Source organism: Trachinotus anak, unplaced genomic scaffold (genome assembly GCF_046630095.1).
Source record: "Trachinotus anak isolate AG129_WGS33_773 ecotype Australia unplaced genomic scaffold, CSIRO_AGI_Tana_v1 ptg000014l, whole genome shotgun sequence".
Classification (NCBI taxonomy): domain Eukaryota; kingdom Metazoa; phylum Chordata; class Actinopteri; order Carangiformes; family Carangidae; genus Trachinotus; species Trachinotus anak.
Window position 1 is genome coordinate 3,125,574 of NW_027273865.1, and position 27,420 is coordinate 3,152,993.

At 41.8% G+C, this 27,420-nt stretch overlaps 1 protein-coding gene across 3 annotated transcripts in view; it reads right to left on the bottom strand.

Moving 5' to 3' along the window:
- Positions 1 to 1,244: 1,244 nt before the first annotated feature.
- Positions 1,245 to 27,420, bottom strand: part of LOC139631992 (fibroblast growth factor 12-like) — a 54,610-nt gene continuing 28,434 nt past the window's right edge. For 2 of the 3 annotated variants that reach the window (XM_071496701.1, XM_071496700.1), the window contains exons 2-5: positions 18,694 to 18,804; positions 15,902 to 16,005; positions 8,735 to 8,933; positions 1,245 to 6,534 (exon numbers count right to left, since the gene is read on the bottom strand). In XM_071496701.1, coding sequence (XP_071352802.1) covers positions 6,386 to 6,534; positions 8,735 to 8,933; positions 15,902 to 16,005; positions 18,694 to 18,804 — 563 coding nt within the window. In that variant the 3' untranslated portion in view covers positions 1,245 to 6,385. Of the gene's footprint in view, positions 6,535 to 8,734; positions 8,934 to 15,901; positions 16,006 to 18,693; positions 18,805 to 24,609; positions 25,368 to 27,420 lie in introns of those variants that run through there. The other variant, XM_071496699.1, reaches the window with a different exon arrangement.

Below are 27,420 nucleotides of genomic sequence, written 5' to 3' on the forward strand. Positions count from 1 at the left end.
CAAATGTGTGATTGAAGAGAAATAAAAAACGAGTTGGAGACTATAGTTTTTGTATCGTTCTTTTATTTTTTTATTTTTCAATAATCTTTTTCATCCTGCTGCGTATTTGCGATGATGTTTTTCTAATATATGATGCTTATATGAAGGTGTCTCAGAAAAGGTGCAAACATCAGCAAACACAAAGAAAGACCAAGAGATTTCAGGCTTTGACAAAGACATTTCAACCATTGCCCCCCCCCCCCCCCCCCCCCCCACCTCTCGCACTCTGTTCACCTCTGAGGGGCCAACCAACCGCAAGAGGGCCTCTGTTGCTTGGTAATGACATCATCATTTCGCGCCAGTGGATGTCGGCAGTGCTGCAGACTTCCCCATGCAACAGCGACAGCGCTCTGTACAGGCTGAGCCTCGTATTATTTTTGGATAAGAGTGAGAGCAGGAGGTCAGCAGGTCGACTCACGGCCCTGGACTGGACTTCAGAAGGAGATTCTGTACGTTTCAAACAATGATGGAGGCAAAATACTAAGAAATATTTTCAGGAAGTTATTAGGTATTTAAATATTATCAATATTATCAGGAGGTTATTAGGTATTTATGAAAATGAAATGGCACTGAGTCGACCTGCTGTCCTGTCAGATCACAGACTGTAACTGCAGAGTGCCCTTTCTACACTCTGTACTTCCCAGAAACCTGCTCACAAACTGACGCTGCCTTCAGGTGACAACAGATTCACCAGAAATATAAGCCATGTGCAAAAACCACGTTCAGGTTCATGTCTACATTTCTGTAATTCCCATTTTCGGACTGATAAATCATCATCATGTGGTTGTATCAGTGGGAATCTTTCATGTCCACGTTCCATGTGACAGGGTGTGAAAAGGTTGGGAGGTGAGGTTCAAGTCTTTGTGATTAATGTGTTGTACATATGATGATGTTAATATGTTGTAAGTCATTTAAGGGTTAATAAAGTTAGTGCTTGTGAAGTGATGAGAATAGTTTCAAACTCTTCATCTGAGCTGCAGGCTGAAGAATGTCTGAATGAAAATTGTGCTCAGACTTCACTGAACATCGACAGTGAAGTTACACAAAATGAAATAAAATTAAACACATTTTGTCCACATCAACAGATTCAAAGTGAGAGCTTGCACACACACACACACACCTTTCATTTACATTACACCCCCCCCCCCTTCTCTTTTGAAAAACATTCATGTTTTCTACTTTAGATCTCCAGAACATTTTTACAGTTTGTTTTTTTTTAACAAAAGGTGAAAGCTCTTATTACACCTTTAACCTGTCATCTGTAAATTCCTCTCAAAATGATTCTGATTTACTCTGTTTTCTTAAAATACTACGAAGGCTTCTTTTTCCCCAAAAATGTGTTGATTTTTAAAATTATTTTTCCTGTTTATTTTTTGTTTCTGTAAAATTTTCTGTTGAATTTTTCATACATCACATTTGACATTTCTGATCTCTTATTTCCTTTCAGCTGATGTTTTGAAAATCAACAGATTTTTTTCATTAGTTTTTTGTCTGTTGGTATTTTGGTTTGGCATTTGTAGTGATAAAAATGTCAGCACAGATATAAAAAGAAAATATTAAAATACAAAAGTGAATGAAATGGTGACAGTAGCATTATGACTTATATTACAAACAATTTATTTTTCAGTTTTTCTTCATGGGCTGAAAAGATGTTTGCAACTTGAGGCCGCCATTTTTCTTTTTCAAATCACATAAATGTTTTTGAACATCAGCAGCGGTTTTGGGAGAAAAAACTAAAATTGTGATTTTAATTTAGTTTTTTGGCTCTATCCTTCTTCCGAATCAAGGAGTTTGAACCTGTAAAAACTTTTTTTTTTTGACATGATGATGATCTTGTGATGTGACATGAAGGCAGCGAGACTGCTGAGTTGATGTTACAGTCTGATACTGAGGTTAAAAGCTCCTCCAGCACTGAAGCTGCTCAGGAAGAAGCAGGTGTGAGAGAGAGGACACTCGTGTTACAACATTCCTGTCGAGAGGTTTGTTTGTGTTGAAGCTTACAGACACATGAACAGGAGAGCATTCACTCGTCACAAACATTTAACGCCCCGCTGGACCAGAAGAGAAAACAGTGAAACACAGCCAGTGCTCCTGCTGGACTCTAAAGTCCTCGAGGTCCAACCTAAAACCCCAAACTGGAAGACTTTCTCAGAGGCAGTGCGGTGGATTGTGATTGGTTCGTTCATTTCACTCCTTCAGTTCCATTTTTAAGCAACAAAATACAAAATTCTAAATTCAAAAAGAAAAAAATACCTGTGCTGTGGCAGCCAATAACAGTCGCCCACCAAGACTCCACCCCACTTGTTATGTCACTTTAATGCTAACATGCATCTCAGCTCAGCTGTCGGGTGAAATAACATCTCTGCTTCTTTTTTCACTTCCGTGTCTCTGAAAACTCTTGTTCAGCTGATGTCGGCTGACGGGAGGTGACCGAGTTTCCCAAAAATGATCTTTGCATTAATTCAATCTCTAAACTGCGCTGAAACACCAAACTGCTCACCATCTGCAGTCTGGGTTCATCTGCTTCATGTTGCTCATTAACACATTTGTCCTTTAATTAGCAGTTAAAACCTGTTTTCATCCCTAATAAAAGCTGCAGAAAAACCACTTCAAATCTGAGCGTGAACCTTCTCGACCTGGGAAATAAATTTGACAAAATAATCTTAAATCTTGATCTTGGTCACAAGTTCTGAGATAAATATCTTAATTATTTTGTCAAACTGCTATAACTCGTTTTTTTTTAAATCTGTGTACAACTCTAACTGATTTACAGATGTGAGACCATTTGAAATCCCAGTAACCTTATTCTTTTTCCTGCATCTTTCCAGGAAACAGGGGTTGCTAGTATTATTTTGAAGGACAGCGAATCACAGGAGCTGGGTGTTGACTTGTTGATCTGTGTAAACTGGGAGACAGTGTTTTTGGGAAACCTGGTTGGTAACGTCTGAGAGGAGTAAAGGGTTTGAGTACGAGAAGAAGAAATGTAGTAAAGGTTGGACAGGGCAGTGCAGCGACTCCGTCTGAACGTCTGAATTTTACACTCTGAAAAAAAAACTCCTTTTCAAGACCCCTGTGAGCCTGGGAAACACATTGTGTTTCACTGCGTTTTTTTAATTGTTTTACTGCATTGAATTGAAACCAGGCTGCCACAAAGGAAGGAAGTCTGTCCAACACTGATGGCAATAATGAACTGAAATCATTTTGTAAGTTTAGAGAAAACACGTTACATATGCCATCCTCAGCCAGCTGCTGTTGGGTGACAAGCCAACAAAATGTCACGCTGGTTTAACATCTAATCAAAGGTCTGCAGAACGTTTTCATTATTTCCTACAGTTCTTTGACAAACTTCAGCCAAATCTGTGGTTCAATATGGAGGAAAGGGTTGACAGAACAACAACAAGATTCCTTGAGGTTATTTACCAGGCTTCACACATGATCTGACAGTCTTCAGGTTTTTCACCCAGCAGCACCCAGTTGTTTGTGATTGTTTTTTTTCAGATGTGGAGTTGAAGTTCAGATGAGGTCAGAGTGATACAGCTTTCACTTTTCAGGGCAGTGCTTTTCGTCTTAATGAAGCAGGGCAGTGTTTAACCTGTTACCACATCCTCCCGTCGGCCGACACCTGAACTCACCACTGTGGTAAGAGTTACCATGGAGACCAGGAGCTGAGACCCTGGTGAGGACAGTGATGTCAGACATGACTCAACCACGTTTCATCCATAATTATCTCATTTAAATCTCCTGAAATGTTTCAGTTCCATGAATTAAAGTCACATGAGTCCTGAAGGACACAGACCACTGTCTCCAGCTGCTCCTCCTGCTGCAGCTTAGAGGCCAAGAACTCCCAGGTTTATTTAACGCACCATGAGGAGGTTCCAGCCTTTTGAATTGATTATGATAAACATGTACAGTGGGGTCCAAAAGTCTGAGACCCCTGGACCCCACCTGTCTCACCCGTCCAACTTCAACCACACACTGACAGGAAATACAGGTTTCTAGTCTTTGTAGAAACACTGCAGGCTTCACAATCTGAAACCAGCCAATTTAAATCTTATTTGCATCATAAAGAGTTATAATCTGTTCATGGCATGAAGGCCAATAATCAGTAACTACAATCAAAAATCACTTTCAAACCAAAACCGGATTTTTTTCATCCCATCCTAATTAGAAAAAAAATCCTGTTTTTTAAAGTAAAATACTTCCGTATGAATCATCCACATCACAGAGTTTTCACCGAGCCTGGACAGGGCAGGTAACAGAGTCGACTCGACACTTGGCTCAGTCCGGTTCAGACTGGATCAGAGTTACATAACAGCTGTTAGTGTTTCAATAAATCATTCAAATCCCCCAAACCGCTGCGGGGGCGGTGCTCAGCTTTTGGAAAATTAATCATACAATATTTTTGCCTGCAACTTCTCAACACTGGGAAACACTAAACCTCTCATTTGATCAGACCCTGAATGCAGCATGGAGGCAGAAACAACAGAGCTCTCGCTCTGTTGGTTTACAGATGGTACAGTGGTTTCAGGTCTGTGTCCTTCACTGTCCTGCTGATCGATTTGCAAATCATCAGTTTTAAGATCGATCTCCTTCCCTCTGCTCAGCTTCAGTTTGTTTCTGTGAAAATCATCCTGCAGGGAAATGATAACCCATCACTGTCATGTGGTGTGCTGAACAGTCTCTGTTGGTGCGTTCAAGAACCCTCAGACATCAGCGATCAGTTAGCTGCTGACCAAAGTCTTTCCTCACTGTTTATCTGTTGGGTGTTTAAGCTGGTTCTGCTCTCAGCTTCTGTTACCACCAAATATAATGTTAATGTGATTCAAACGCGTAATGTTCAGTTTTACTCACGAACATCTGTCTAAACACTGCTCACCGCAACAAAGTGAAACGTCTTTATAACACAAGAGGTTCTCTGAGCAGTAACACGTCTTCAGGGCAGACTGGAGGCTGTGTCAGAAACTGATGAGGTGCGCTGGGGCTAGCTGGTTAGCATGCTAACTTCAGTTGAGGAAAAGACGTGGTAGAGACAAAAGTTAAGTTTGTTTGTTGTTTTCCACCTCTGGAGACAGATGTTGGTGAGTAAAGGAATAAAGTTTGATGCTGAAGTTAACAGCTGCTGATGCTAACGTTAGCTATATAGCAATAACACAGCTTACAAGTAGCTCCTTTAAGAGCAGCACCAAATGTGTTGCTCTTTTTTTTGCCCTGTGTTTTGCCTCTCAGGCCACAGGCTGCTTAAACCATCTGTGTGTTGGGTTTGTTGTGGTTGAATGTTGCCTGAGAGGACGAGCTGCAGATAACATGACACCATTTTCTGGATTTACATAAATGCAGTGTCTCTGTTCCCCTGATGTTACTGTTTCCAGCCACTTTCTGTGAAACTTGCACCTTTGGGTGCATCATCTCTCTGCAGCTGATTTCATAGATATTCACAGAGAGGAAGTGAAAACAGCGGCTGCTTAGAGGGAATGAAATTAACGTAAGACTGATGGAGGTTTGGTAAAGTGATCAGCGGGAAGGTCATGAAGGTCATGTGATTTGTATCAAACAGACTAAGACACCAGTGTGCTCCTGGAGTGACCACATAAACATATTCTGCATCCAGATGTGCTGTCATGAACCAGATCACCTGACTGACCTCCTCCACAGGAAACAGAGCAGGAAGTCTTTCAGTGTCCGTTCCTCTCTGACCCTTTTTATCGGCAGTGTCTGAAACAAAAGTCACAACTCTCTGACCCGACAAAACAAAAAAAAACCAAATAAGATGTGGCAGCTGAAGAAGACAAAAAAAATCTTCTTTCTGACTGGACAGAACAACACGGAAAAGCGCGACGTGTCGAAAGTGCGAAAGTTTTTGCATTCATTAAGAAATGAAAGTGAAGTTTCTACATGGCTTAAAGCTTTGGAGTTCTCAGCGCTTGCTCGACTCGGAAAACATTTTGTCATCATTGTGACAGAAATGATGATGATGGTGATGATGATGATTACAATGTGGTGATGAAGAGTAGGTGTGCTAGCCTCCCGGCGCCGTTTCAGCAGGGCTTTTTGCATAAAATGTAAATCATCATCATCAACGTCTTGATTTTTCTCATTTTCAAACAAGCCCCTCCCCCTTTTGATTTAAAATATTTCATCACGAGCAAGAAGATTTTTTCCATTTTTTTTTTTTTTTTTTTTTTTAAGCTTCTTTTTTCTTTGTTTTCGTTGTTGTCGCCGTCGTAATCGTGGCGGTTGTTGTAGTTGGTGTGGTTGTAGTTGCTGAACAGAGGGAGTGTTAAAATGGGAGTTCGCCTCCTCCTCCTCCTCCTCCTCCTCCTCCTCCTCCTGTGGGGGGCGCTGCAGGCTATGACCCGTCCTGCTCTGTGGAGTCCTCCTGCTGCTGCTGACCCTGCAGGCTGCCCCCCCGCTCCTCACTGTTCATCGTCGGGCTTCGCGAGGATTTCTGCAGCTTCTCCTCCAGCTCGTGCAGCGATGGCTCCTTATACATACACACTGCAGGGGGGAGGGGCAGGAGGAGGGGCGAGATGTTATTGGACGAATGTTATTAACCTCAGTGGGACATTATGTCGTCACAGCATACGGCACATAGAGTAAGATATAAAATGACACAAACATCAGGAATAATCAGCTAAAATCTCTAACGAGAATACGGTGGCCCTGAGAGGTCAAAACACTGCAGCTGAAGAAAACACAAGCAAACGGACAAAACACAAACATCATCAATTTGACAATTAAGAGCAGACTGTAACTCTTAATACATATGACCTGATACAAGCTCTATACTGATGATAGTGCATACTGTGTACTGATGTCTTGTATTGGTATGGCCAGGTCATTTATTAAAATTGCATGGATGAGTATTGATAACATTAATGTACATACATGTATGGACAGGTATGTAATATAAGTGTATGTATATGTAGCACAATACTATGTTTTATGTTACCGATAAGTTATATACAAAAGTCCACAGGTACAGGTGTGTGATATATATTAATGTCCAGATGTTTCGATGCCAGGGAATGACACCCATTCATTTGCATAATTGAGCAGAAATGCTTAAAGAAATGTAAAAACAAAATATAGAAATAAATTAGTTTGTGGGAAATAAAAAGGGGGGAATGCAAAGGGGAAATAATAAATGAATAAATGAAGAAGTTATAAATAAATAGAATTGACATTTAAATGGAAAAGTAAACAAAGAAAGTAAATTTAAAAAGTAACAGTAATTAATACAAAGGTAAATAAATACAGAAGCAAATAAGAAATATTAGTTTATGAATGAATGTCTGTATTTGTTTTTAATATTGTTTGGTGCATTCAATAGCATATTAATTGATTTACTTATTTGTTCTTGATATTACCACTTTCAGTCCTCCATGAATCACATACCTGTACATACAAATATATGTAAAGTATCTGTGCACATGTATTTATATATCACATACCTGTGTATACATATTTATATATTTCTTACATATATATAAACTGTACTGTAATATCTGTACATACCTATACAAATGTATTTTTATAATACCAGTAAACATCTGTATATTACATATATTTTAAAACTTTTTATGCATATGAATCTATTTATTTATTTATTTTTTGGCAGTTTCAGTCCTCCACGTGTAATATACAATTGTGTATATGTGTGTGTATCCACATGTATGTACATGTATGTATGTGCAGATACTTTAAATTCACATGTACAGTAAATGTACAGGTAATATACAGGAAGAGGAGAAAAGGAAAGGGAAGGAGGGAGTTAAAAAGAGCACAGAGATGAGGAAGGGGTAGAGTGAGAGAAAAGGAGGTAAAAGAAAGGGGAGAGATGGGAGGAGTGAGATGTGGAGAGGTTTAAGCTGAAGGATGAGTTATGGAGAGGAAGAGGAGAAGATGGACAGAGGGACAGGAGGAAGGGGAAGGTGATAGTGGACAGATATTTTTAAATGAAGATGGGGGGTGGGGGGGGTGAGAGACAGAGCAGCTGAAAGCAGAGACAGAGCTTCATGTTTCCTGTTAAACCTCCATCTGTGATATTAGAGCTTCACCTTGTCCTCAGACTCAGGGGGAGGTCCTGCAGGTCGAGCTCTGCTCCCACCTCCCTGCTTCACCTCTGAGCTCCTGACTCTCCAAACCCCTTTAATCTGCCACTGACATGTAAAAACTGAAAAATCATGTTGACTCTGATGCTATAAAAACGAACACTGCTGGTTCAAAGGGTTAGAAAACCCCCGTTTCTTCAGCTTTTACTGAGGAGTCAGCTTTTCTGCAGCAGTGGAAGCAAATTAAATAAGTAAATTAAGACAAAGTGTGTTACTGCACCCTCTGAGGTTGGCTGTGGCTCAGGTGGTAGAGTGGGTCGTCCACTAATCAGAAGGTCAGTAATTTAATTCCCAGCTCCTCCAGTTTGCATTTTGAAGTGCCCTTGGGCAAGATATTGAATCCCTGATGTATCATCAGTCTTTTATCTTTGTCTTTACACCGTGATGAGACAGTGTTTCTGTGCCTGTCCAACAAAAATGATGCAATATGTAAATCAGTTTGGAGCTCGGTTAACAGTTTCCCCCTGCTTCCAGTGTTTGTGCTAAGCTAGGCTAACCACATCCTGACTTCTCTTTGTGCAGGAGCTGAAACTGAAACACCTGACTCTGGAGGAGACAGGTGTCCACAACTGTGTCTGTCTCACCTTCGATGGGTCTGGGGACGAAGTGTGAGCAGGGTTTGGTTTTCTTCACTCGGTTTCCCTTCATGATGACACCGTCCTTGTTGAGGCCCAGGAACCAGGCCCGGCCCGACTCGTGCTGCCGGTACAGTGTGGACGAGTAGATGACGTAGTAGTTCTCAAACACAGACTCCTTAAACTTACACTCTCCTGTGAACACATCCTGACACACACACACACACACACACGAACACAGACAACAGCATTATAGTGATTTTATTTTGAAACAGTGAAAGATGATGACACCCTACACCATCATCACAGTATTTTTTCTCTGTTGTCTCAGTGTGTTTTTACTGTGGTTAAAGTACTTTGCTGGATCAGTAAACATCAGAACTGTCCCTCAGGTCTGGACCAGACCGCCATCAGACCCAGATCAGACAGAACCAGTTCTGGTCAAACCTGGTTTAAAGTCCCAGTTTAACATGTTGTACTTCCCTCCAGTTATAACAGGTGTGTGTGTGTGTGTGTGTGTGTGTGTGTGTGTGTGTTTGTGTGTGTGTGTGTGTGCAGGTGGTTCAGGAGGAGCAGAGTCAATCAGAGCAGAACAAACACAAACAAAGCAAACACCTGTTCTCACACTGTGTTACTGAGGAGCAGGAGGAGGAAGGTCTCCTCCTCCAAACTGTCCCTCACTTTGTCCTTCCAGGCCTCCATCCACTTCACTTCCTCAACTGTGACAACTTTTAGCCCCCCTTAGTATTTTATCATCAAATTGATGTTTATTAGCTGTTCAATTCAAACTTTCTCATAATGTACCAACACTGTGAAACACAAATAAACAAATAATGAATCAATGAATCAGTGAATCAATTATCAATATAGTTGCAGATTGTGTTGATTGATAACGAACATATTCGTTTCCTAAAAAACAAGTTCTTCTGATTGATTTCAGTATTCTGATCTGATTTGATCGCATTCATCAAATTTCTTATGACTTATAATTAATAACTGATTTCTTCTGCTCATTAACCCTCACGAGGTTATGTTTTCTGCTGTCTGTCTCTTTGTTTATCAGCAGGATTATGCAAAAGGTACTGAACTGAACTGAACACATTAAAATGTCTAAAAACAGCTACAGCTCTGTTCTATATTATCACAAATCAAACAATTCAATTCTCAAACAGAGAAAACAGAAGATTTACATTTACAGAGATTTTAATCATGTTAGCGCTCCATTACACTGGTCGTGTCATATCCTCTCTGCTCATGTGTCAGTGTTGTGTTTGTCTGACAGAAACTCAAATTGACTTTGATCCAGTTTGAAGTCTCATGTTTCAGATCCTCTTTCTCCACCTGATAAAGGATTTTAGTCGTTGATGTCTGGATCTGAAGTTATCAGAGAAACAAGCTGAGGAAATGTTCAACAGCTCAGCTCCAGCCAATCAGAGACGTCCTGTGTTTTACTGGTTATAACCAGCTGGTCTGTTTGTTGTGGAGAGGTCACCCAACGCCATCTTTTGTTCTTGCTTTGACTCAGAGACCTCCAGAGGCAGAAGTCACAGACTGAGAGAGACAGGACATTTTTCATCAGTTTCTCACAAAACAATGTTTGGATCTTGACACATTTACAGTGTTGGAAGCTGTGATATATTTGGTGCAGATCCAGATAATTATTTTGATCTGACAGACATGTGTAGGACTGTTTGGATTGGCGGAGGTGTACGCTCTGTGGCTGTGCTCTGTCAGGAAAGTGTGAATTTATCTCTTTCCACAAAGTTTTGTTTTTGTTTTCTGAGTCAAAAAGCGACTGACAAAACAACATTCATATCATATTTTGCTATCAGGGCTCTGGTAATTTCAGAAAGTATCATCATGCAGTGCAACAGTGACAGGCCAAAACCCATAACTACTGATGACAGCACACAAACCAGAAGAAGAAGAAGAAGAGAGAAGGGCGAACAGAAGGAGGAAGGAGGATGGGCCAGAGGAGGGCTCAGGAAACAGAGGGAATAGACGATGCAAGCTGTTTTTTTTATCCTCCCAGCACGCTGCCTGCATCACATATCAAGATGCTATAATTCAAATAAACAGTGTTTGGACAGCAGAGCCTGACACACCACAACTTTACTTTCAACCGTCTGAGCGAAGGAGCTCGGCTCTGTGAGAGGAACGAGGCCGTAAAATTTCTATGTAACTGCACGAAGGAAGAGGAAGAGACACCCTCCATCTTCATCTACAGCTGAGGACCTGAGTCCATATCTCAAGGAGTTTACCCAGTTCACAGCTGATCCTCCACCTTTTTCTGGTTTTCATATGTGATTCAGTTGTGGATATATACAGTACTGTGGTGTAGTCTACCTGATTCGCAGGTATACGTCATATACCTACCCCAAAGGTCCAGAATTTCTGTATAATCACATAAAAATGCCCAAGGATACATAACCACACAGTTTGTGACAGAAGTTCTGCACTTCAGCAATTTTTTTTTGTAAAAAACAGGTTGAGAGATCTGACAGTAAACTCAAGAAACATCATAAAACTTCACCCTGTCTGTATTACTTCCCATGCTGGTGAAGTTATGATCAGCCCTACTTTGACTCTGATTGGCTGGTACTCGTTGCCTTCATGGGTTGGGTTGGTTAGGTTTAGGCATCAGGAGAGAGTCTTGTTTGAACAGGGTAAGAATATAGTAGCCAATCCACAGCAAACCCACTAAAATAAAGCACAGACTGGTATCAGTAAGTGTAACGCCTGACTCGGTCCTGATGCACAGGTGCAGGAGCAAAAGATGAGAGGTGAAGACCCACTGACTGTGGTGAGATGCCAAGTTTTCTATGGGAAGTGATTGAATCATCTCCCAAAGCACTGAGGGCTCACGGGTAACATTGAAATGAACTTTATGCAGATGAGTGAAAAATTTGCCAAGAAACTGCCACAGATTCAGCACTTGAAGTTTGGGACATAAAGCGAGGCATCATCTGCATATGATCGTGCTGAAAGCTGACAGCACAGGAGTAATTATGTCAAAGCTTAGTCCATAAATTTAAAAAAAAGTTCACATCAGCCTCCCAGTCATAATTCCATATCTCGCAGTTTGTAAAAAGAACTACTACTACTCTAAGTGTCACCAGTTGGAAGTAAAATGTGGCGTGCCATTGGGGCAAGCAGTTCTTGCCCAGTTAAAGCTTAAAATAGACACAATTTAGATCAATACCAAAGTGGAAGCGATGTCTCTCCTTCTGTCTGATCTTGGTGTTCTGTCTCATAAAGATCTGATACAGCCTGTGTGCATTCATCTTTTTACTGCCCTCTAGCAATAGAGGACAGTAAACTAACTAACAGCAGGTTATTATCTGTATTCATAGTTTCTGTCATTTTCATGGGTGCGACTGTGTCCTGCTCCGCTCCCTACTTGACAAGCCCGAGAGAGGAGCAGCCTTTCTTTGGATGATTGCACATTGAGGATAATCCTACGATATTTGATGGGTGACTAGCTATAGCCAAACTGTGCCTGTCAGGCAGCTTGTCCTTGACTCAGCTCCCACTGTTCTGAGATCAGTTATGGAATTGCAGCATTAACTAAACTTGCACCTTAGAAACTTACTTCAGCCAAAGCATTCCCCCTGTGCTTCCAAACTACAGTCCAGATATCAGTTAATGGTAAATATGTTAAAGATTACCATAGAAATGATTTTAAGATAATTTTCCTCTATATTGCACATTTGATATGTTTAGTGTTAGTTCAGATGAATAATCTTAAAACTTGTTCAGACAGGAAGGAGTGCAGAAAGGTGAAGATGTCCAGACAGAGAGCAGAAGATGGAGGAGAGAGACTTTCAGCACAGGAGACAGGACAGGCCCTGAATTTAGGTCAGCTTTACTGCTGCTACTGTCATGAGAAGGTCTGTTTCACTCTGGTCCATTTTCTCATTGGTGCAATAAACAGCTGAATCACACACTGGTGATTTCTGGAGGGGGTGAAGCTGGTGGTTTGGCTCTGCTTGCCCATCTGTAAAAGTGACCGCACACCACTGCAGCAAACCCTCCATCACTGACACTACATCTTAATCATGATGGATGCAATCGATGCAGCTACTTTATAATGAGCCATTCACAGTTTATTTGTACCTGGTGTTGTTCCCACTCAGTATAGAGCAGAAGCCCGTGAGGATATGACAACACTAGGACTCATGAGATATGTTGTCATTGAAGTTGTAACAAAGAATTGTCATTTTCTCTTTGTTAAAATGACAAAATTCCTCATGTTTTGATGCTTTTAAATGTCTTTGTGTTCAGCTCAACAAGACACAGTCTCCATGTCTGACAGAGAAACTCTGCAGCTGGCACTCAGAGAAAACACTTATCTACTGTATCATCTCTGTCGTCTCTCTGCCTCCATCACCCCACCTCTCTCTTATTGCTGTGAACACAGCAGCTGAAGAATTGCATTTTAAAGTTTTATGGAAGGCGCAGACTTGAATAATGGATGGTGGATGGACTCACTGAGTAAAAGCAGCAATGCAACAACTGTAGCTGCACTCTGTCTACACTGCTGACGTCAGGCCTGTCCTGTTCATCGTTGTCATCATTAACTATTATTATTGTTGTTTTCTAAACTGCCCACCAAGATTTTTCAAGCACAGTGTGTTCAGTGTCTAAAAGTGAATCCTTTTGTACCATGACATCAGTTTTATAAGGTTTTAAAATGAGCTAAAACAATAAGACAGGATCCTCAGAATTGAGGATTTTCATCTGTATAAAATCCTGTGACAGCACAGGACATAAATATCTTGAAATAAGATCATTCAGTTTGGATATCTTCAGTCAGGTTCTTTTACTGCACTACCAGGTAGATAACTCTAACAGGAAGGCGAGCAGTTGCTCTGCCTAAATGTCCTTGAGCAGTACAGTAACGGTCCTTGATGTCTGCAGACTCAGAGCAGTGAGAAAATGATGGAGAGAACTTTTCCTTTAAAGCTTGAGCTGCAGCATATTTTGTGTCTTTTGTTGCTTGTTTTCTATAAAACAGCAAATGTTGTTCAGCAGCCAATTTTACTTCAGCAGCACATGAGTGCTTCATAATACTGCAGTGTAAAAATACATAGTCATAGAATCATATCATCAACAACACCACTGACATCTAATCATCTAAACCTGAGAAATCTGCAGTCTTCAATATGAAACAGATTTACACTAAAAGTCTCTGAGCTACTTCACAGTAAACTCCATCAGTCCGTCTCACAGTAAACTCCATCAGTCCGTCTCACAGTGACTCCATCAGTCCGTCTCACAGTAAACTCCATCAGTCCGTCTCACAGTGACTCCATCAGTCCGTCTCACAGTAAACTCCATCAGTCCGTCTCACAGTGACTCCATCAGTCCGTCTCACAGTAAACTCCATCAGTCCGTCTCACAGTGACTCCATCAGTCCGTCTCACAGTAAACTCCATCAGTCCGTCTCACAGTGACTCCATCAGTCCGTCTCACAGTAAACTCCATCAGTCCGTCTCACAGTGACTCCATCAGTCCGTCTCACAGTGACCCTATCAGTCCGTCTCACAGTAAACTCCATCAGTCCGTCTCACAGTGACTCCATCAGTCCGTCTCACAATAAACTCCATCAGTCCGTCTCACAGTGACTCCATCAGTCCGTCTCACAGTAAACTCCATCAGTCCGTCTCACAGTGACTCCATCAGTCCGTCTCACAGTAAACTCCATCAGTCTGTCTCACAGTGACTCCATCAGTCCGTCTCACAATAAACTCCATCAGTCCGTCTCACAGTGACTCCATCAGTCTGTCTCACAGTAAACTCCATCAGTCCGTCTCACAGTGACTCCATCAGTCTGTCTCACAGTAAACTCCATCAGTCCGTCTCACAGTGACTCCATCAGTCCGTCTCACAGTGACCCTATCAGTCCGTCTCACAGTAAACTCCATCAGTCCGTCTCACAGTGACTCCATCAGTCTGTCTCACAGTAAACTCCATCAGTCCGTCTCACAGTGACTCCATCAGTCTGTCTCACAGTAAACTCCATCAGTCCGTCTCACAGTGACTCCATCAATCCGTCTCACAATAAACTCCATCAGTCCGTCTCACAGTGACTCCATCAGTCCGTCTCACAATAAACTCCATCAGTCCGTCTCACAGTGACTCCATCAATCCGTCTCACAGTAAACTCCATCAGTCCGTCTCACAGTGACTCCATCAGTCCGTCTCACAGTGACTCCATCAGTCCGTCTCACAGTAAACTCCATCAGTCTGTCTCACAGTGACTCCATCAGTCCGTCTCACAATAAACTCCATCAGTCCGTCTCACAGTGACTCCATCAGTCTGTCTCACAGTAAACTCCATCAGTCCGTCTCACAGTGACTCCATCAGTCTGTCTCACAGTAAACTCCATCAGTCCGTCTCACAGTGACTCCATCAGTCCGTCTCACAGTAAACTCCATCAGTCCGTCTCACAGTGACTCCATCAGTCCGTCTCACAGTAAACTCCATCAGTCCGTCTCACAGTAAACTCCATCAGTCCGTCTCACAGTAAACTCCCTGCAGCTTCTTCCAAATGATTCACAGTTGATATCCTCTAACAGCTTTACTGTGACAGCCCTCAGTCTGCTTCACAGTAAAAGCCCTTTCATTTAAATGCTTTTGAACTGTTTCAAAGTAAAAGCCCTTTAATTGAAAGTAAGACAATGACTAAAACCTGGAGGGCTTTTACTGTGAAGCAGATGTCCTCTGAGGACTCAGGTGTTTCTTGATAAAAGTTAATCAAAATGATTTTTGAACTGTGGAATTTCAGTGAACTTCTTTACCTGATCTCCTTCACTTATTAAATATATGTAGTATTTAGTCCTTAAACCTACTGACCTGAAGCTTTAATGATGTCCCTCAAAGTGTCTGACAGATGTAATGAATATTTTTACCTGTGTGCCTTTTCACCATCCAGTCAGCGAGAAATGACCTGAAGTGTATTAGATATTTATTATCTATCTTGTGTTCATAAAAAAGTTTTAAAGAAGTAGATATTTTAAAATTCATTACATAACAAACTCAGTTTTGTTGGAGAGTACTCCAACCCGAGCAGTCAGAGACAGAGTCAGTGTGGAGCTGTGGCAGATCTGAGATCTGTCAGGCTGCTGTGTGCAGAGGAGAGACCTGCACAGACAGACAACAAGCGTTCTTACTGATGTGTAGAGGAATCCCTCTGCATTCATGGCCACATAGAGTCCGGCCTTCACTCCCTGGATGGCTACGACCCTCAAACCCACTGGGATCAGGTTAAACAGAGCTGGAGGGCAAGAGAGAGAGATAGATAGAGAGAGAGAGAGAGAGAGAGAGAGAGAGTGTTAGTTACTGCAGATGCAGAGAAAGGTCAAATGCACCTTGATACAAAGCTTCATTTATAGCAGAGTAAATCTAAAAGAAGTTAAAATCTTCTTCTAATCCATCAAACAAAGTCATATTCTATCAGCAACAGTAAAATCATCCTGCGCTTAAAATAACATCACACTGCAGAACTCTAAACTCAGCCTGTTGGTGTTTAACGGTGGTTAAAGCCTTGTGGATGTGACACTGTGCAACCAGCAGATAAACCGAGAGAAATAAAGACACTGAATAAAAGAGAGGGGGGGGGGGAGTGATGAGAGGTGATTTAATCCTCGGGGACAGAGAGCTGCAGTGTGGGTGAGGATGAGGAGGAGGAGATGGAGGAGGAAGAGGCCTGTGGCGATGGCTGCTGTTAATCCTCCTTTATTTAACTCAGAGACAGAGATGATCTGAGCGAGAGTGTGAGGGAAATCCAAAACATCGCCTCCTCCTCTTCTTGTCCTCTTTTTCTCTTTTCCAAACCAGAGGAGAGGATTTAAAAGAGGCAGCAGAATCTGTAATCCTGAGCTCATCCAGTTTCTCTGAAGGATCCAGCAGGAAAACCAGATCTACAACTGCTCATCAAACAGCCATATCTTCTGTGAGTGACTGAAAGGTGTCTGAGTACCTGGAATCAAATGTCTGGTCAGATTCATGATCCTGTCGACTCATCAGGCAGTTCCTGATTTAAATTCATTCAGTCATGTTGCTATTACAGGTGCCCACGTCATGATAACTGTAGAAGTTCACAGCTTCTTACAAATATGTGTCTATGATATTTTTATAGGTGTGAAGTTTCTCAATATGCGTTAAACACAAATTCAAAGTAACTTGTGGGTATGTAGGTAACTTGTGTTTCTGTACAGTGTGATTTCAGCAACTCTTCATAATCCTGTGATTTAAAGGATTTACATCGTATGAATCAGGTCCTAATAAATTATTGTGTCGTTAGTACTGGGACTAAACCTAGGTTCAGTGGAACCAGAGAGGAACAGCTGAATGTGAGACATAAATTATACTCAAAGTATTTCTGTAAATACTGGTACCCAGGTACCTACTGTTACTTTAGGCCTGGGAAACTAAACTGAAGTAAAAAGTGAAGAAGAGCCAAATATTACAGCCCACAAACTGTTTACTCTACTGTGTTAGGGTGTTAGCATGTACACAGGGTGTTAGTATGAAAACAGGGTGTGAGCATGTAAACAGGGTGTGAGCATATACACACTGTGTTAGGGTGTTAGCGTGTATACAGGGTGTTAGCATGTAAACAGGGTGTGAGCATATACACACTGTGTTAGGGTGTTAGCGTGTATACAGGGTGTTAGCATGTAAACAGGGTGTGAGCATATACACACTGTGTTAGGGTGTTAGCGTGTATACAGGGTGTGAGCATGTAAACAGGGTGTGAGCATATACACACTGTGTTAGGGTGTTAGCGTGAATACAGGGTGTTAGCATGTAAACAGGGTGTGAGCATATACACACTGTGTTAGGGTGTTAGCGTGTATACAGGGTGTGAGCATGTAAACAGGGTGTGAGCATATATACACTGTGTTAGGGTGTTAGCGTGTATACAGGGTGTGAGCATGTAAACAGGGTGTGAGCATATACACACTGTGTTAGGGTGTTAGCGTGTATACAGGGTGTGAGCATGTAAACAGGGTGTGAGCATATATACACTGTGTTAGGGTGTTAGTGTGTATACAGGGTGTTAGCATGTAAACAGGGTGTGAGCATATACACACTGTTAGGGTGTTAGCGTGTATACAGGGTGTTAGCATGTAAACAGGGTGTGAGCATATACACACTGTGTTAGGGTGTTAGCATGTATACAGGGTGTTAGTATGAAAACAGGGTGTGAGCATGTGAACAGGGTGTGAGCATATACACACTGTGTTAGGGTGTTAGCGTGTATACAGGGTGTTAGTATTTACACAGGGTGTCAGCATGTACATGGTGTTAGCATGCACACAGTGTGTTAAGGTGTATTCAGGGTTTTAGGGTGTTAGCATGTGCACAGGATGTTAGCATGTAGCATGTACACAGAGTGATAGCATGTACGCTGTGTGTTAGGGTGTTAGCATGTATTCAGGGTGTTAGCATGTGCACAGGGTGATAGCATGTACAAAGTGTGTTAGGGTGTTAACATGTGCACAGAGTGTTAGTGTGTCCACAGTATGCTAGGGTGTTAGCATGTACACAGTGTGTTAGCATATGCACATGGTGTTAGGGTGTACACAGGGTGTTAGCGTGTACACAGACTGTTAGGGTGTACGCAGGATGCTGGCATGTACACAGGCTGTTAGCGTGTACACAGGCTACAAGCGTGTACACAGGCTACAAGCGTGTACACAGGGTGTTAGCGTTTACACTGGCTATTAGTATGTACAGAGGGTGTTAGCGTGTACGCAGAATGTTAGCGTGCACACAGGCTGTTAGCATGTACACAGGGTGTTAGCATGTGCACATGGTTTTAGGGTGTACTGGCTGTTAGGGTGTAAACAGGGTGTTAGCATGTACACAGGGTGTTAGCGTGTACACAGGCTGTTAGCATGTCCGTAGAATGTTAGTGTGTACACAGGGTGGAGCAGAAGCAGTAGCAGAGACTCACTGTAGTCGCTGTTCTCATCCTTGTTTCCACTGATGGTTCCATCAGGCTGCATCTGCAGGAAGAAACCCTGCTCACTGAAGAGACGCGTCACGATGCCCTTCAGCTGCGGCTCTGAAACAACAACAACACACACACACGTCATGATCATGCTGCAAACACACACTGAGATGTCAGGTTAACACGGGACACACTCACACACTTGCTTTTACAAGACAGTGTTTCCTGTGCAGGTAGTTTAGGATCAGTGATACTGAACCACCATCACTATCTGTCCACTCTAAACACACTCTCACATTTATTATTCAAGTGCAGGGTTTTGGTTTCTGCTCCAGCAGCTACATCTGCTGCTGCTGTCGACGGACACTTTACCTCCTCACCCCAAACCACTCTTCCTCCAGAGCTTTTCTGTGCTCTTATGTAGGTTCAACTCCTGGGTCACTTTGATATTACAGAACACTTTCTATATTTACTTCTTGCATGTTGTATCTTATACTTTGTATTTTGTTTTTAGTGTTTCTTCTCTGCTCAAATATTTAACTGCTTTTATATCATACCTGCTTTCATCAGATCTCCTCTGCTTTTATTGCACATCATCTCCTTTCACATCTCCTCTCCTCTTACCTCTCCTAATCTCCTCTTCTCTTCACTGAAATGATCTCTCATATTATGTCGCCTCACCTCCTGTCCTTTCATATGGTGTCCTTTTATATAATCTAGCCTCATTTTAGCTCATGTCATCCCACATCTCATCTAACCTCCCCTTATGTCATCTCATTTTATCTTGTCTCTTATTTTATCTAATCTCATTTTATATAAGCTTCCCTCATCTAATCTTATGTCATTTATATAACTTCACTTTATTTATCTAATCTCCCCTCCTTTATCATCTTATTGACCTCTTCTTCTATCTCCCATCATCTCCCCTCACATTTTCATTTATCCTCATCTTTCAAGTTACCCTCTCCAAATTTACCTTGTTTCCTCTAATTTTATTTCATCTCATCTCCTGTTAAGTTATCTCATCTTATTTCTCTCATGTTACCCTATCTAATGTACCCTCACCTTATTTCATCTCATCTCCTTTTATCTAACCTTATCTCATCTTGTCTTACATGATCTTCTCATATAATTTTAGCCCCTCCCTCCTCACCTTATCTCATTTCATCTCAACGTATCTTCTTTAACCCCACCTTTTCTTATTTCATCATCTTCATCTCACCTTACATGATTTCTTTTATCTCATTTTATATCATCTCTCAAGTTAACTTCTCTCACATCCGTTTATCTCATATTCTCTTCACTGCAATGTATGTCTGTATTTAATCTACATAGTGGGCAGCACTGCAGTACTTTGGCAGTACTGTTAACCTGTTAGCACTGTTCAACAGTTTAGAGGAGTTATCCTCCACTTTACACTTTTCATCTTATCTTTGTTTCCAGCAGCTGTGGCTGGAAAATACAGTGACCTTTGGGCCCCACTGAATGTGTTGTTTTATGAGAGGCTCAAAATGGTTGGTCAGATGTAGCCATTGTAGTTTTACTTTGAGATTTCACAAGATGAGGTGGGCAGACAAAGATGGCACTGAGCAGAGAATCCAAATTCCAGGCTTCAAAACTTCCGTTCTCATCCCAACAGGTGACCACAGACACATACACTCCTACAGCATCATATATGTACAGTCACACATCCTCTCAGAGTACTCGAGCAAAAATCCTGAAGCCACAGGCCACTCATGAACTGAATCGTTCTTCTGTGACTTTCTGATTCAGCTGAAGGTCTGAGGATGTAAACATGATGGAAGCTACAGTGATGAAGTGATGCTCCAGATGACAATGTGGGCCAGAAGGACTCATCTCTGGCAGAAATAGACCAAAATACAGAGAGACTAATGTGGAGCAGGCTGCTGTGCTACTTAAAATTCACACTGACAGACAGGCAGACAGAGAGACAGACAGACAGAGCGACAGGCAGACAGACAAAGAGACAGACAGAGAGACAGACAGACGGAGAGACAGACAGACAGAGCGACAGGCAGACAGACAAAGAGACAGACAGAGAGACAGACAGACAGACAGACAGACGGAGAGACAGACAGACAGAGTGACAGGCAGACAGACAAAGAGACAGACAGAGAGACAGAGAGACAGACAGACAGACAGACGGAGAGACAGACAGACAGAGTGACAGGCAGACAGACAAAGAGACAGACAGAGAGACAGACAGACAGACAGACGGAGAGACAGACAGACAGTGACAGGCAGACAGACAAAGAGACAGACAGAGAGACAGACAGACGGAGAGACAGACAGACAGACGGAGAGACAGACAGACAGTGACAGGCAGACAGACAAAGAGACAGACGGAGAGACAGACAGACGGAGAGACAGACAGGCAGTTTCCGGAAACAACTTTCCTCCTTTCAGCTTTTGTCTCCACTGGTTGAATCATCACATCAGAACTGGGAATGTGAATATATCACAATTGATGAATTTTCTCTTTTCCTTCTCTTTCTTTCTCTCTTTCTTGAATTTTCATCATCATCCATGCTCTGGAGATGACAGAAAGAGTATTTCTTCCTGTTTTCACAGTTAGACAACAGTTTCTCACTACGAGGCAAATATCTCCTCTCTTTAACCACGACTGTTCCCAAACCTTGTCACATTGGAGATATTCTAACTAGCATCTGCTGACTTGTAAATATCATTCATGTCAACATTTGAGTCATAATTATGACTCTGATACATCCATCTTCACAATAAGAAATGTTTGCCAACCACTGCCTCACGTCAGAAAGATCACACACATCTATGGACACAGTGTTATATGATAAATTCACAGTATTTTCAGTCCTCGCCAAAACATCCAGCAGACACAAAGAAACATGGTCAGTCCATTATAAAACTCAATCCCTCTTTTCTTTTATTAACTTTTATATTAATAATGACAGAATTGAAGTATTTTAGTTATGGTTACTTGGGATAATAAATGAATGGACGGAAATATACAGTAAATTTGTAACTTCAGTTTCCAATTCAGGTGAAAAATCAATGATGGCTTTTCTGTTTGGTTATTTTACACCTCAAAATCTCTGTCATACCGACAGACAAGCAATTACAAAAAAACGTATTAATAAATGTTCTGTAAAACCAAAACTAGGAGCTAAAACAGGCTAAAAGCTTCACTGATGGTGATGCCTCTCTGTGGGTTCAAAGCAACCGAAGACACGTCACAATTACACAGAATCATTTCACCTACTGTTAATATAAAAGTATTGTATTGTATTGATTGTGTTGTATTGATTAGAGCAGCTGACGGATCAGGAAACAGTCAGACGGGTGATTTCTTGCACGGCAGTGATAAATGTTACGTCACAGGCTGAAGAGAAATGGCGTGATGACTCTGAGCGACTGAAACATGGGCTGATCTCTGATCCAGATGCAGAGGTATTTTTCTGGAGGAAGCTGTATTTATAAATGTGTGTGTCACCGTTTGAGGATGAGCTGTGAGTTTTAACACATCTGTGAGCCTGCAGGGAAAAAACACCTCATCACATGCTGCTTCCTGAACCGAGCTGAGATGAGAATGACACAGCCTTCATATCCGAGTCTCAGCAATCAAATCAGAGCAAATCAGAACAAATCATTTCATCCTATTCACAGCAAAATTCAAATACAATTAAAAAAAACTATCCTGTGACAGCTGGACTGATTTTTATGCTGCCCATTCATTTTGACATCAACAGGAGAATATTTTACAATTTTCATAAAAATTAATCAGGGGCCCCTCTTACAAAAGAAATGGGCCCCTGAATCACTCCTCATCTCTTTTACATTGTAACGTTATTCTTAATTTTTAGTCATTTTCAACAATAAAAGCACAATTTAAATCTGTGTATAACAGTGCATGTGTCATTGTGGATTCTAAGTGTAAGGAGATACATTTTATTTTAAATTTAAAAAAAAAATGTAATTTTAAAATCTATTTTTTTCAAATATATCTAAATTTATATTTATTTCATATTTCTTCTAAAGTGTTTAAAATTACCTAAAAAACACAAAGTGTATCTTCTCAAGTAAATGTTTCCTTTTGCAAACAAAATTGAAATTTAATGTGATTTTTTTGTTAGTTTTTTTTCTTTATTTTATATATTTCCAGGTGTAGAAATTTGATTGTACCTTCCTTTTTTTATTTCTTACAAGCCGTTTTGATAAATGTCGAGTAAAATGAAAATATGTTTGTCTCCTCAGATTTTGATTTGAATTCTACAAAACTGCAAAATTCACCAATAAACCAAAATGTGACAGTGACAGGGTTTTTCTTTCTCTGTTCGGACTGAGCTCTGAGTTTACTGCTGGAACCTCCACCATCGAACCCTCTGTCAACACAACAGCACGAACGCCTCACTGCTTCAACAAGGCCTCAGCTACCAGTAACAGACGTCACCAGGAGGCTGAGTTATGGTGAAACATCACAGGACGACAAAATGCTGACGTTGAACTAAATGACTCAGTGACTCAGTGATTACTTCACCAGCTGCTTTAACAACCAATTCTGTAAAAACTCCTCAGAGGAGAAGTTCAGGCAGTGAAAAGTCTCTGGACTGTAAACAGTGACTGTATAGTTCCTTCAACAGGCTGTTTGTTGGATTGCCAAGGAAACATGAAGCGTCAATGTTGAAATTCATCCAGCAACTCACGGCGTCTCCTTCTGCTCCTCAAGAGGAGTTCAGGTCCAGCTGCCAGAGGATACTGAGGCTGTTTCTGTGTTTCTATGAGGTGAAAAGTCTCCAGAGGGAAACACAGCCTGTTAAAACCAACAATAAATAACTTAAAGTGCTGATTAAAATTGAGGAACCCGCAGAGAAGAGGTTAAGGACTGACGGAGGACTCAGAGCTTTCAAACTACAAACTCATGAAGATGTGTTTTCGATATCAGAAGACAAGTTAACTACAAGTTTGGTCTATGCTCTGGTTCAAGTGGTTTATGTCATAAAAACAGTTTCCTGGTGGTGGTGATGGACGACGAGTCGGAGGATCATTGAGTCAGTAGGATTCATCCTCTGAGCACCAGAAATATCTCTACTGAACTCCACGACCACCTGTCCAGTAGCTGTTGAGATATTCTAGTCTGAACCACATACGGATCAAGAAGCTGTTGCTATTGTCTACATTTCTAAGTAACATGTGACACTGTTACGCGCTCAGACCAAAGACCAAAACCCCCCAGTTCGTGTCTTTGGTCTTCTTGCAAGCTGCGTGCGACGTGTACAGGAAGTCAATACAAGAGGTATCAGCAGTCAAGTCAAGTGAGTCAGTCGCTACCTGGACTGTTTAAAGCTTCATATTTTAACTTCTCCTGTGTTTTATCTGAAGTGTTGATCTCCATCAGAAGATATATTAGTGGTTTTAAGAACCAAAAACCATCTCAGTGTAGTTTTACATCTCCTCTCTCAGGCTTCTCTCTGGAGCTCTAGTAACAACAGGTCAGTCAGCCAATCAGAGGAGAGGCTCTGAACCTCTCTTCTCATTGGCTGACTGTTCTCTGGGTGATCTCACTCTCACTCAGAGAAACCAAATCCTGCAAGGTTGGATGGTGGGTCCAGGTGGACAGGGCTTGGGGCATGGCTGAGGGTGGTGATTGTTTTGTTGTGACATCACAAAGTTGCAGAAGTCCTGACTGGTTTTAAGGCTCAGTTTCTGAATACAGGTTGTGTGCATTTCTCTGTGGACTGAGGCTTTGATACTTTCACAGTATTAATATAGAACCTAGACCTGCTTTATAATCACAAACACATGGACATCTACCTTTAGACTGGATGGAGCTTGAAAGTTTAACATAGTGCTGAGTAAGTTGATGACCAGACTGAGGAGGACAGAACTTAGTTCAGTCAACCAGGTCTGAGTCCATGGACCCACCTGGTTTCCGGCGTACAGGTCTTTTCTTTCCGCTGCAGAAGCGAACTTTGCTGAAGACGCTGAAGATGTGTCTCTCACACAGAGACCTCGGGTCTTTACTGGGACTCGAGCGTCTTTTGTTGGTGGCGACTTTGTCGCTGTTTGACTCACGGGCCTGACGCTTCTGTCGGATCAGGGAGCTGGCAATGGCCGCCGCCATCTCCCCGAGGGGTGGGCGGGGCCACTGAGGACAAAATATCTGCTCCTGCTGTGCCCCAGGTCTGAGGATGTTCACGACTTAGTCCAAATCATGTGACATGTCAGTCAGTGATTGGTGGAATCCACCGTGCCTGAGTGGAGATGGTTTTTCTGGTCTAAGGTCGCTCCATCTTCAGAAACACTTGAGATCCACTTTGAGAAGCTGCTGACACCTGATATTCACATGTTCATGTTTTAAAAACACCTGAAGAATCTTTCAACTCTGCAAAAGTTAATAATGTAAATAACGTTTCCCGTATTTTGTGCACTTTATTCTCACGATAGGAGTCATTTCTCTCCAACAGGTAAAAAACCGAACACTGTAAGATTGTTGTCCTCAGTGCCCGTCAGACGAACGACTCACTGAAAAATACACATATACTTACTTCTTTAACAGTTTATGTGTTTGATGTGCTAGTTTACGTTCACATCTTGCAGCTTTTGTTTTCGGCAGAGGGACCAGCAAAGCTACGGTCATGACGACTCATCTGAGGAAACTGTCAAATATTTTTCACCTGGAAAAACATATGTTGGATTCATCACAATAACCAATAAAAATGTTTAATCAGTAAAATGTACGTCTGCAGTTCCATGAAGATCATGTGATTCGGTCAAAAGCTCAGCCAAAGAAGAAAAAGTTCTCACTGGTTTCAAACCAGTCACTGAAGCTGATACACAACCAACAAGCACAAGATTTATTCAGGACTGAAGAACAAATCACAAGGTAATAAATTCATTATTGATTTTGTTCTCAGTAATTATTGATCAATCAGTAAGTGTTGCTGGCCAATGATGTTTGAAAGCTGGTTTAGAAGAAGAAGAATCCACGCTGCAGGTTTTCAGATTCTCAGAAAGAGGCACATGGCTGCAGGAGCAGCTGGACTCACTGGATGATGCATTCATGAACCGATGAATCAGAGGACGACCTGCGCTGCATCTTCACATCTCTCTGGATGTTTTGTTCCTGGATACAGTGTTGCCCGTCGATCCATCTTCAATCCATCGTCAGTCCATCAGCAACTTTCAGGGACGGCTCCAGGTCAGAGAATCAGCAGCGATCAGGAAGAGTTGGAGGAAGAGAGCAGCGACGATGTTCAACAAACCCAACCAAGTTCAAAATAATCCCACAGCCACGGCAAGAAAATCCGGCAGAGAAGAGACGATACACCAGCAGATCACACACGCACACACACACACTCAAACACACACACACACTCTGCTCTAGTTTACTCTACTGTTTTCTCCTGCCTGATCCTCTCCTCCTCCTCGTCCTCACAGCCTGAGAGCTGCTGAATGTGATGAGAGGCTGAGAGAAGAGAGAGGAGAGGAGAGCGTGAGAGGAGGAAAAAGAGAGCAGCCGTGACAGAGAGAGAGAGAGAGAGAGAGAGAGACAGAGAGTGAGCGAGAGAGTAAGAGAGAGTGAGAGAGAGAGTAAGAGAGAGAGAGAGAGAGAGGCACAGTCAAAGACAGGAGAGAGAGTGATAGAGAGACAGGAGGTGGAGGTGTGGAAGAAGCTCCTAAAAATATTCTGCCTGATGTTTCATGTTGCTCCCACATCAGACCGCTTCACCTTCACTCATCATCCTCACACACTCGAACACACCACAGCACGATGATCTGCTGCTGGTTTCACTCTGGTTCAGGTTCAGGTTCCTAAAACACCAGGATTCATTAAACCCCTTTTACACTCATCATCTCAAGTGTCTTGTATCCAGGTAAAATCCATATGAGACTGAAGGCTCTTTGATGTAAGTCAGGGTCGGTCCTCCTCCAGTCCAGGGGGACGTGGTAGTGCACCTGAGGCAAAACCACCAGGGACCAGATTCATAAAAACTCTGTTCAGTCTGCACAAAGACAGAGATATGCAGGTAAGTTCCGCTCATTAGGTGTTCAACGTCATGTGAACACTGGCTTCTGTTTCATGAGGCTCATTTCCACTCCCACAATCCACTGCTCCAGCTTCACATCAGAGAGCAGCATCGTCGCGGTTCTCCAGGCTGTTCATAGTGACTGTACCACTAATTTATCACATGTACCTATAAACTATCATCAACTCAGTCATCATCATCATCATCTTCATCATCATCATCATCATCATCTTCATCATCAGAAAGAGGATCACATCAAAGCAGATTTTTCAAAAACAGGCTCCTTCACATCTGAGAAATAAACAATTATTTAAATTTAAGCCTATAAAGGAACCTTTGATCAAAATTTGACAGATTGCTACGTAATTTTAAAAAATTAACACAATTAGGAAAGAAGACCTGAACAGGCAATGTTTTAGTCAAAGGTAGAGCTTAAAATCAATATCACAATTATTGCAAACTTTTACCTCAATTACAATTAATGAACGATCACTTCAGCACTTATCAGTCTCTCTCTTTTTTGAGCCATTCACTCTTCATATTCAGCATTTTGAAACAAATTGATCATGTTACCTTCATCATCGTCATCATCATTGTTTCCTTCACCTCTGTCTGGTAGTTGTTACTGATAAGAACCAATCAGGAGGTGATGCAGGTGTCTGCGTCATCGTTTCCAAAGGTCTCAGGTCCTGTCCGTCCAGACGAC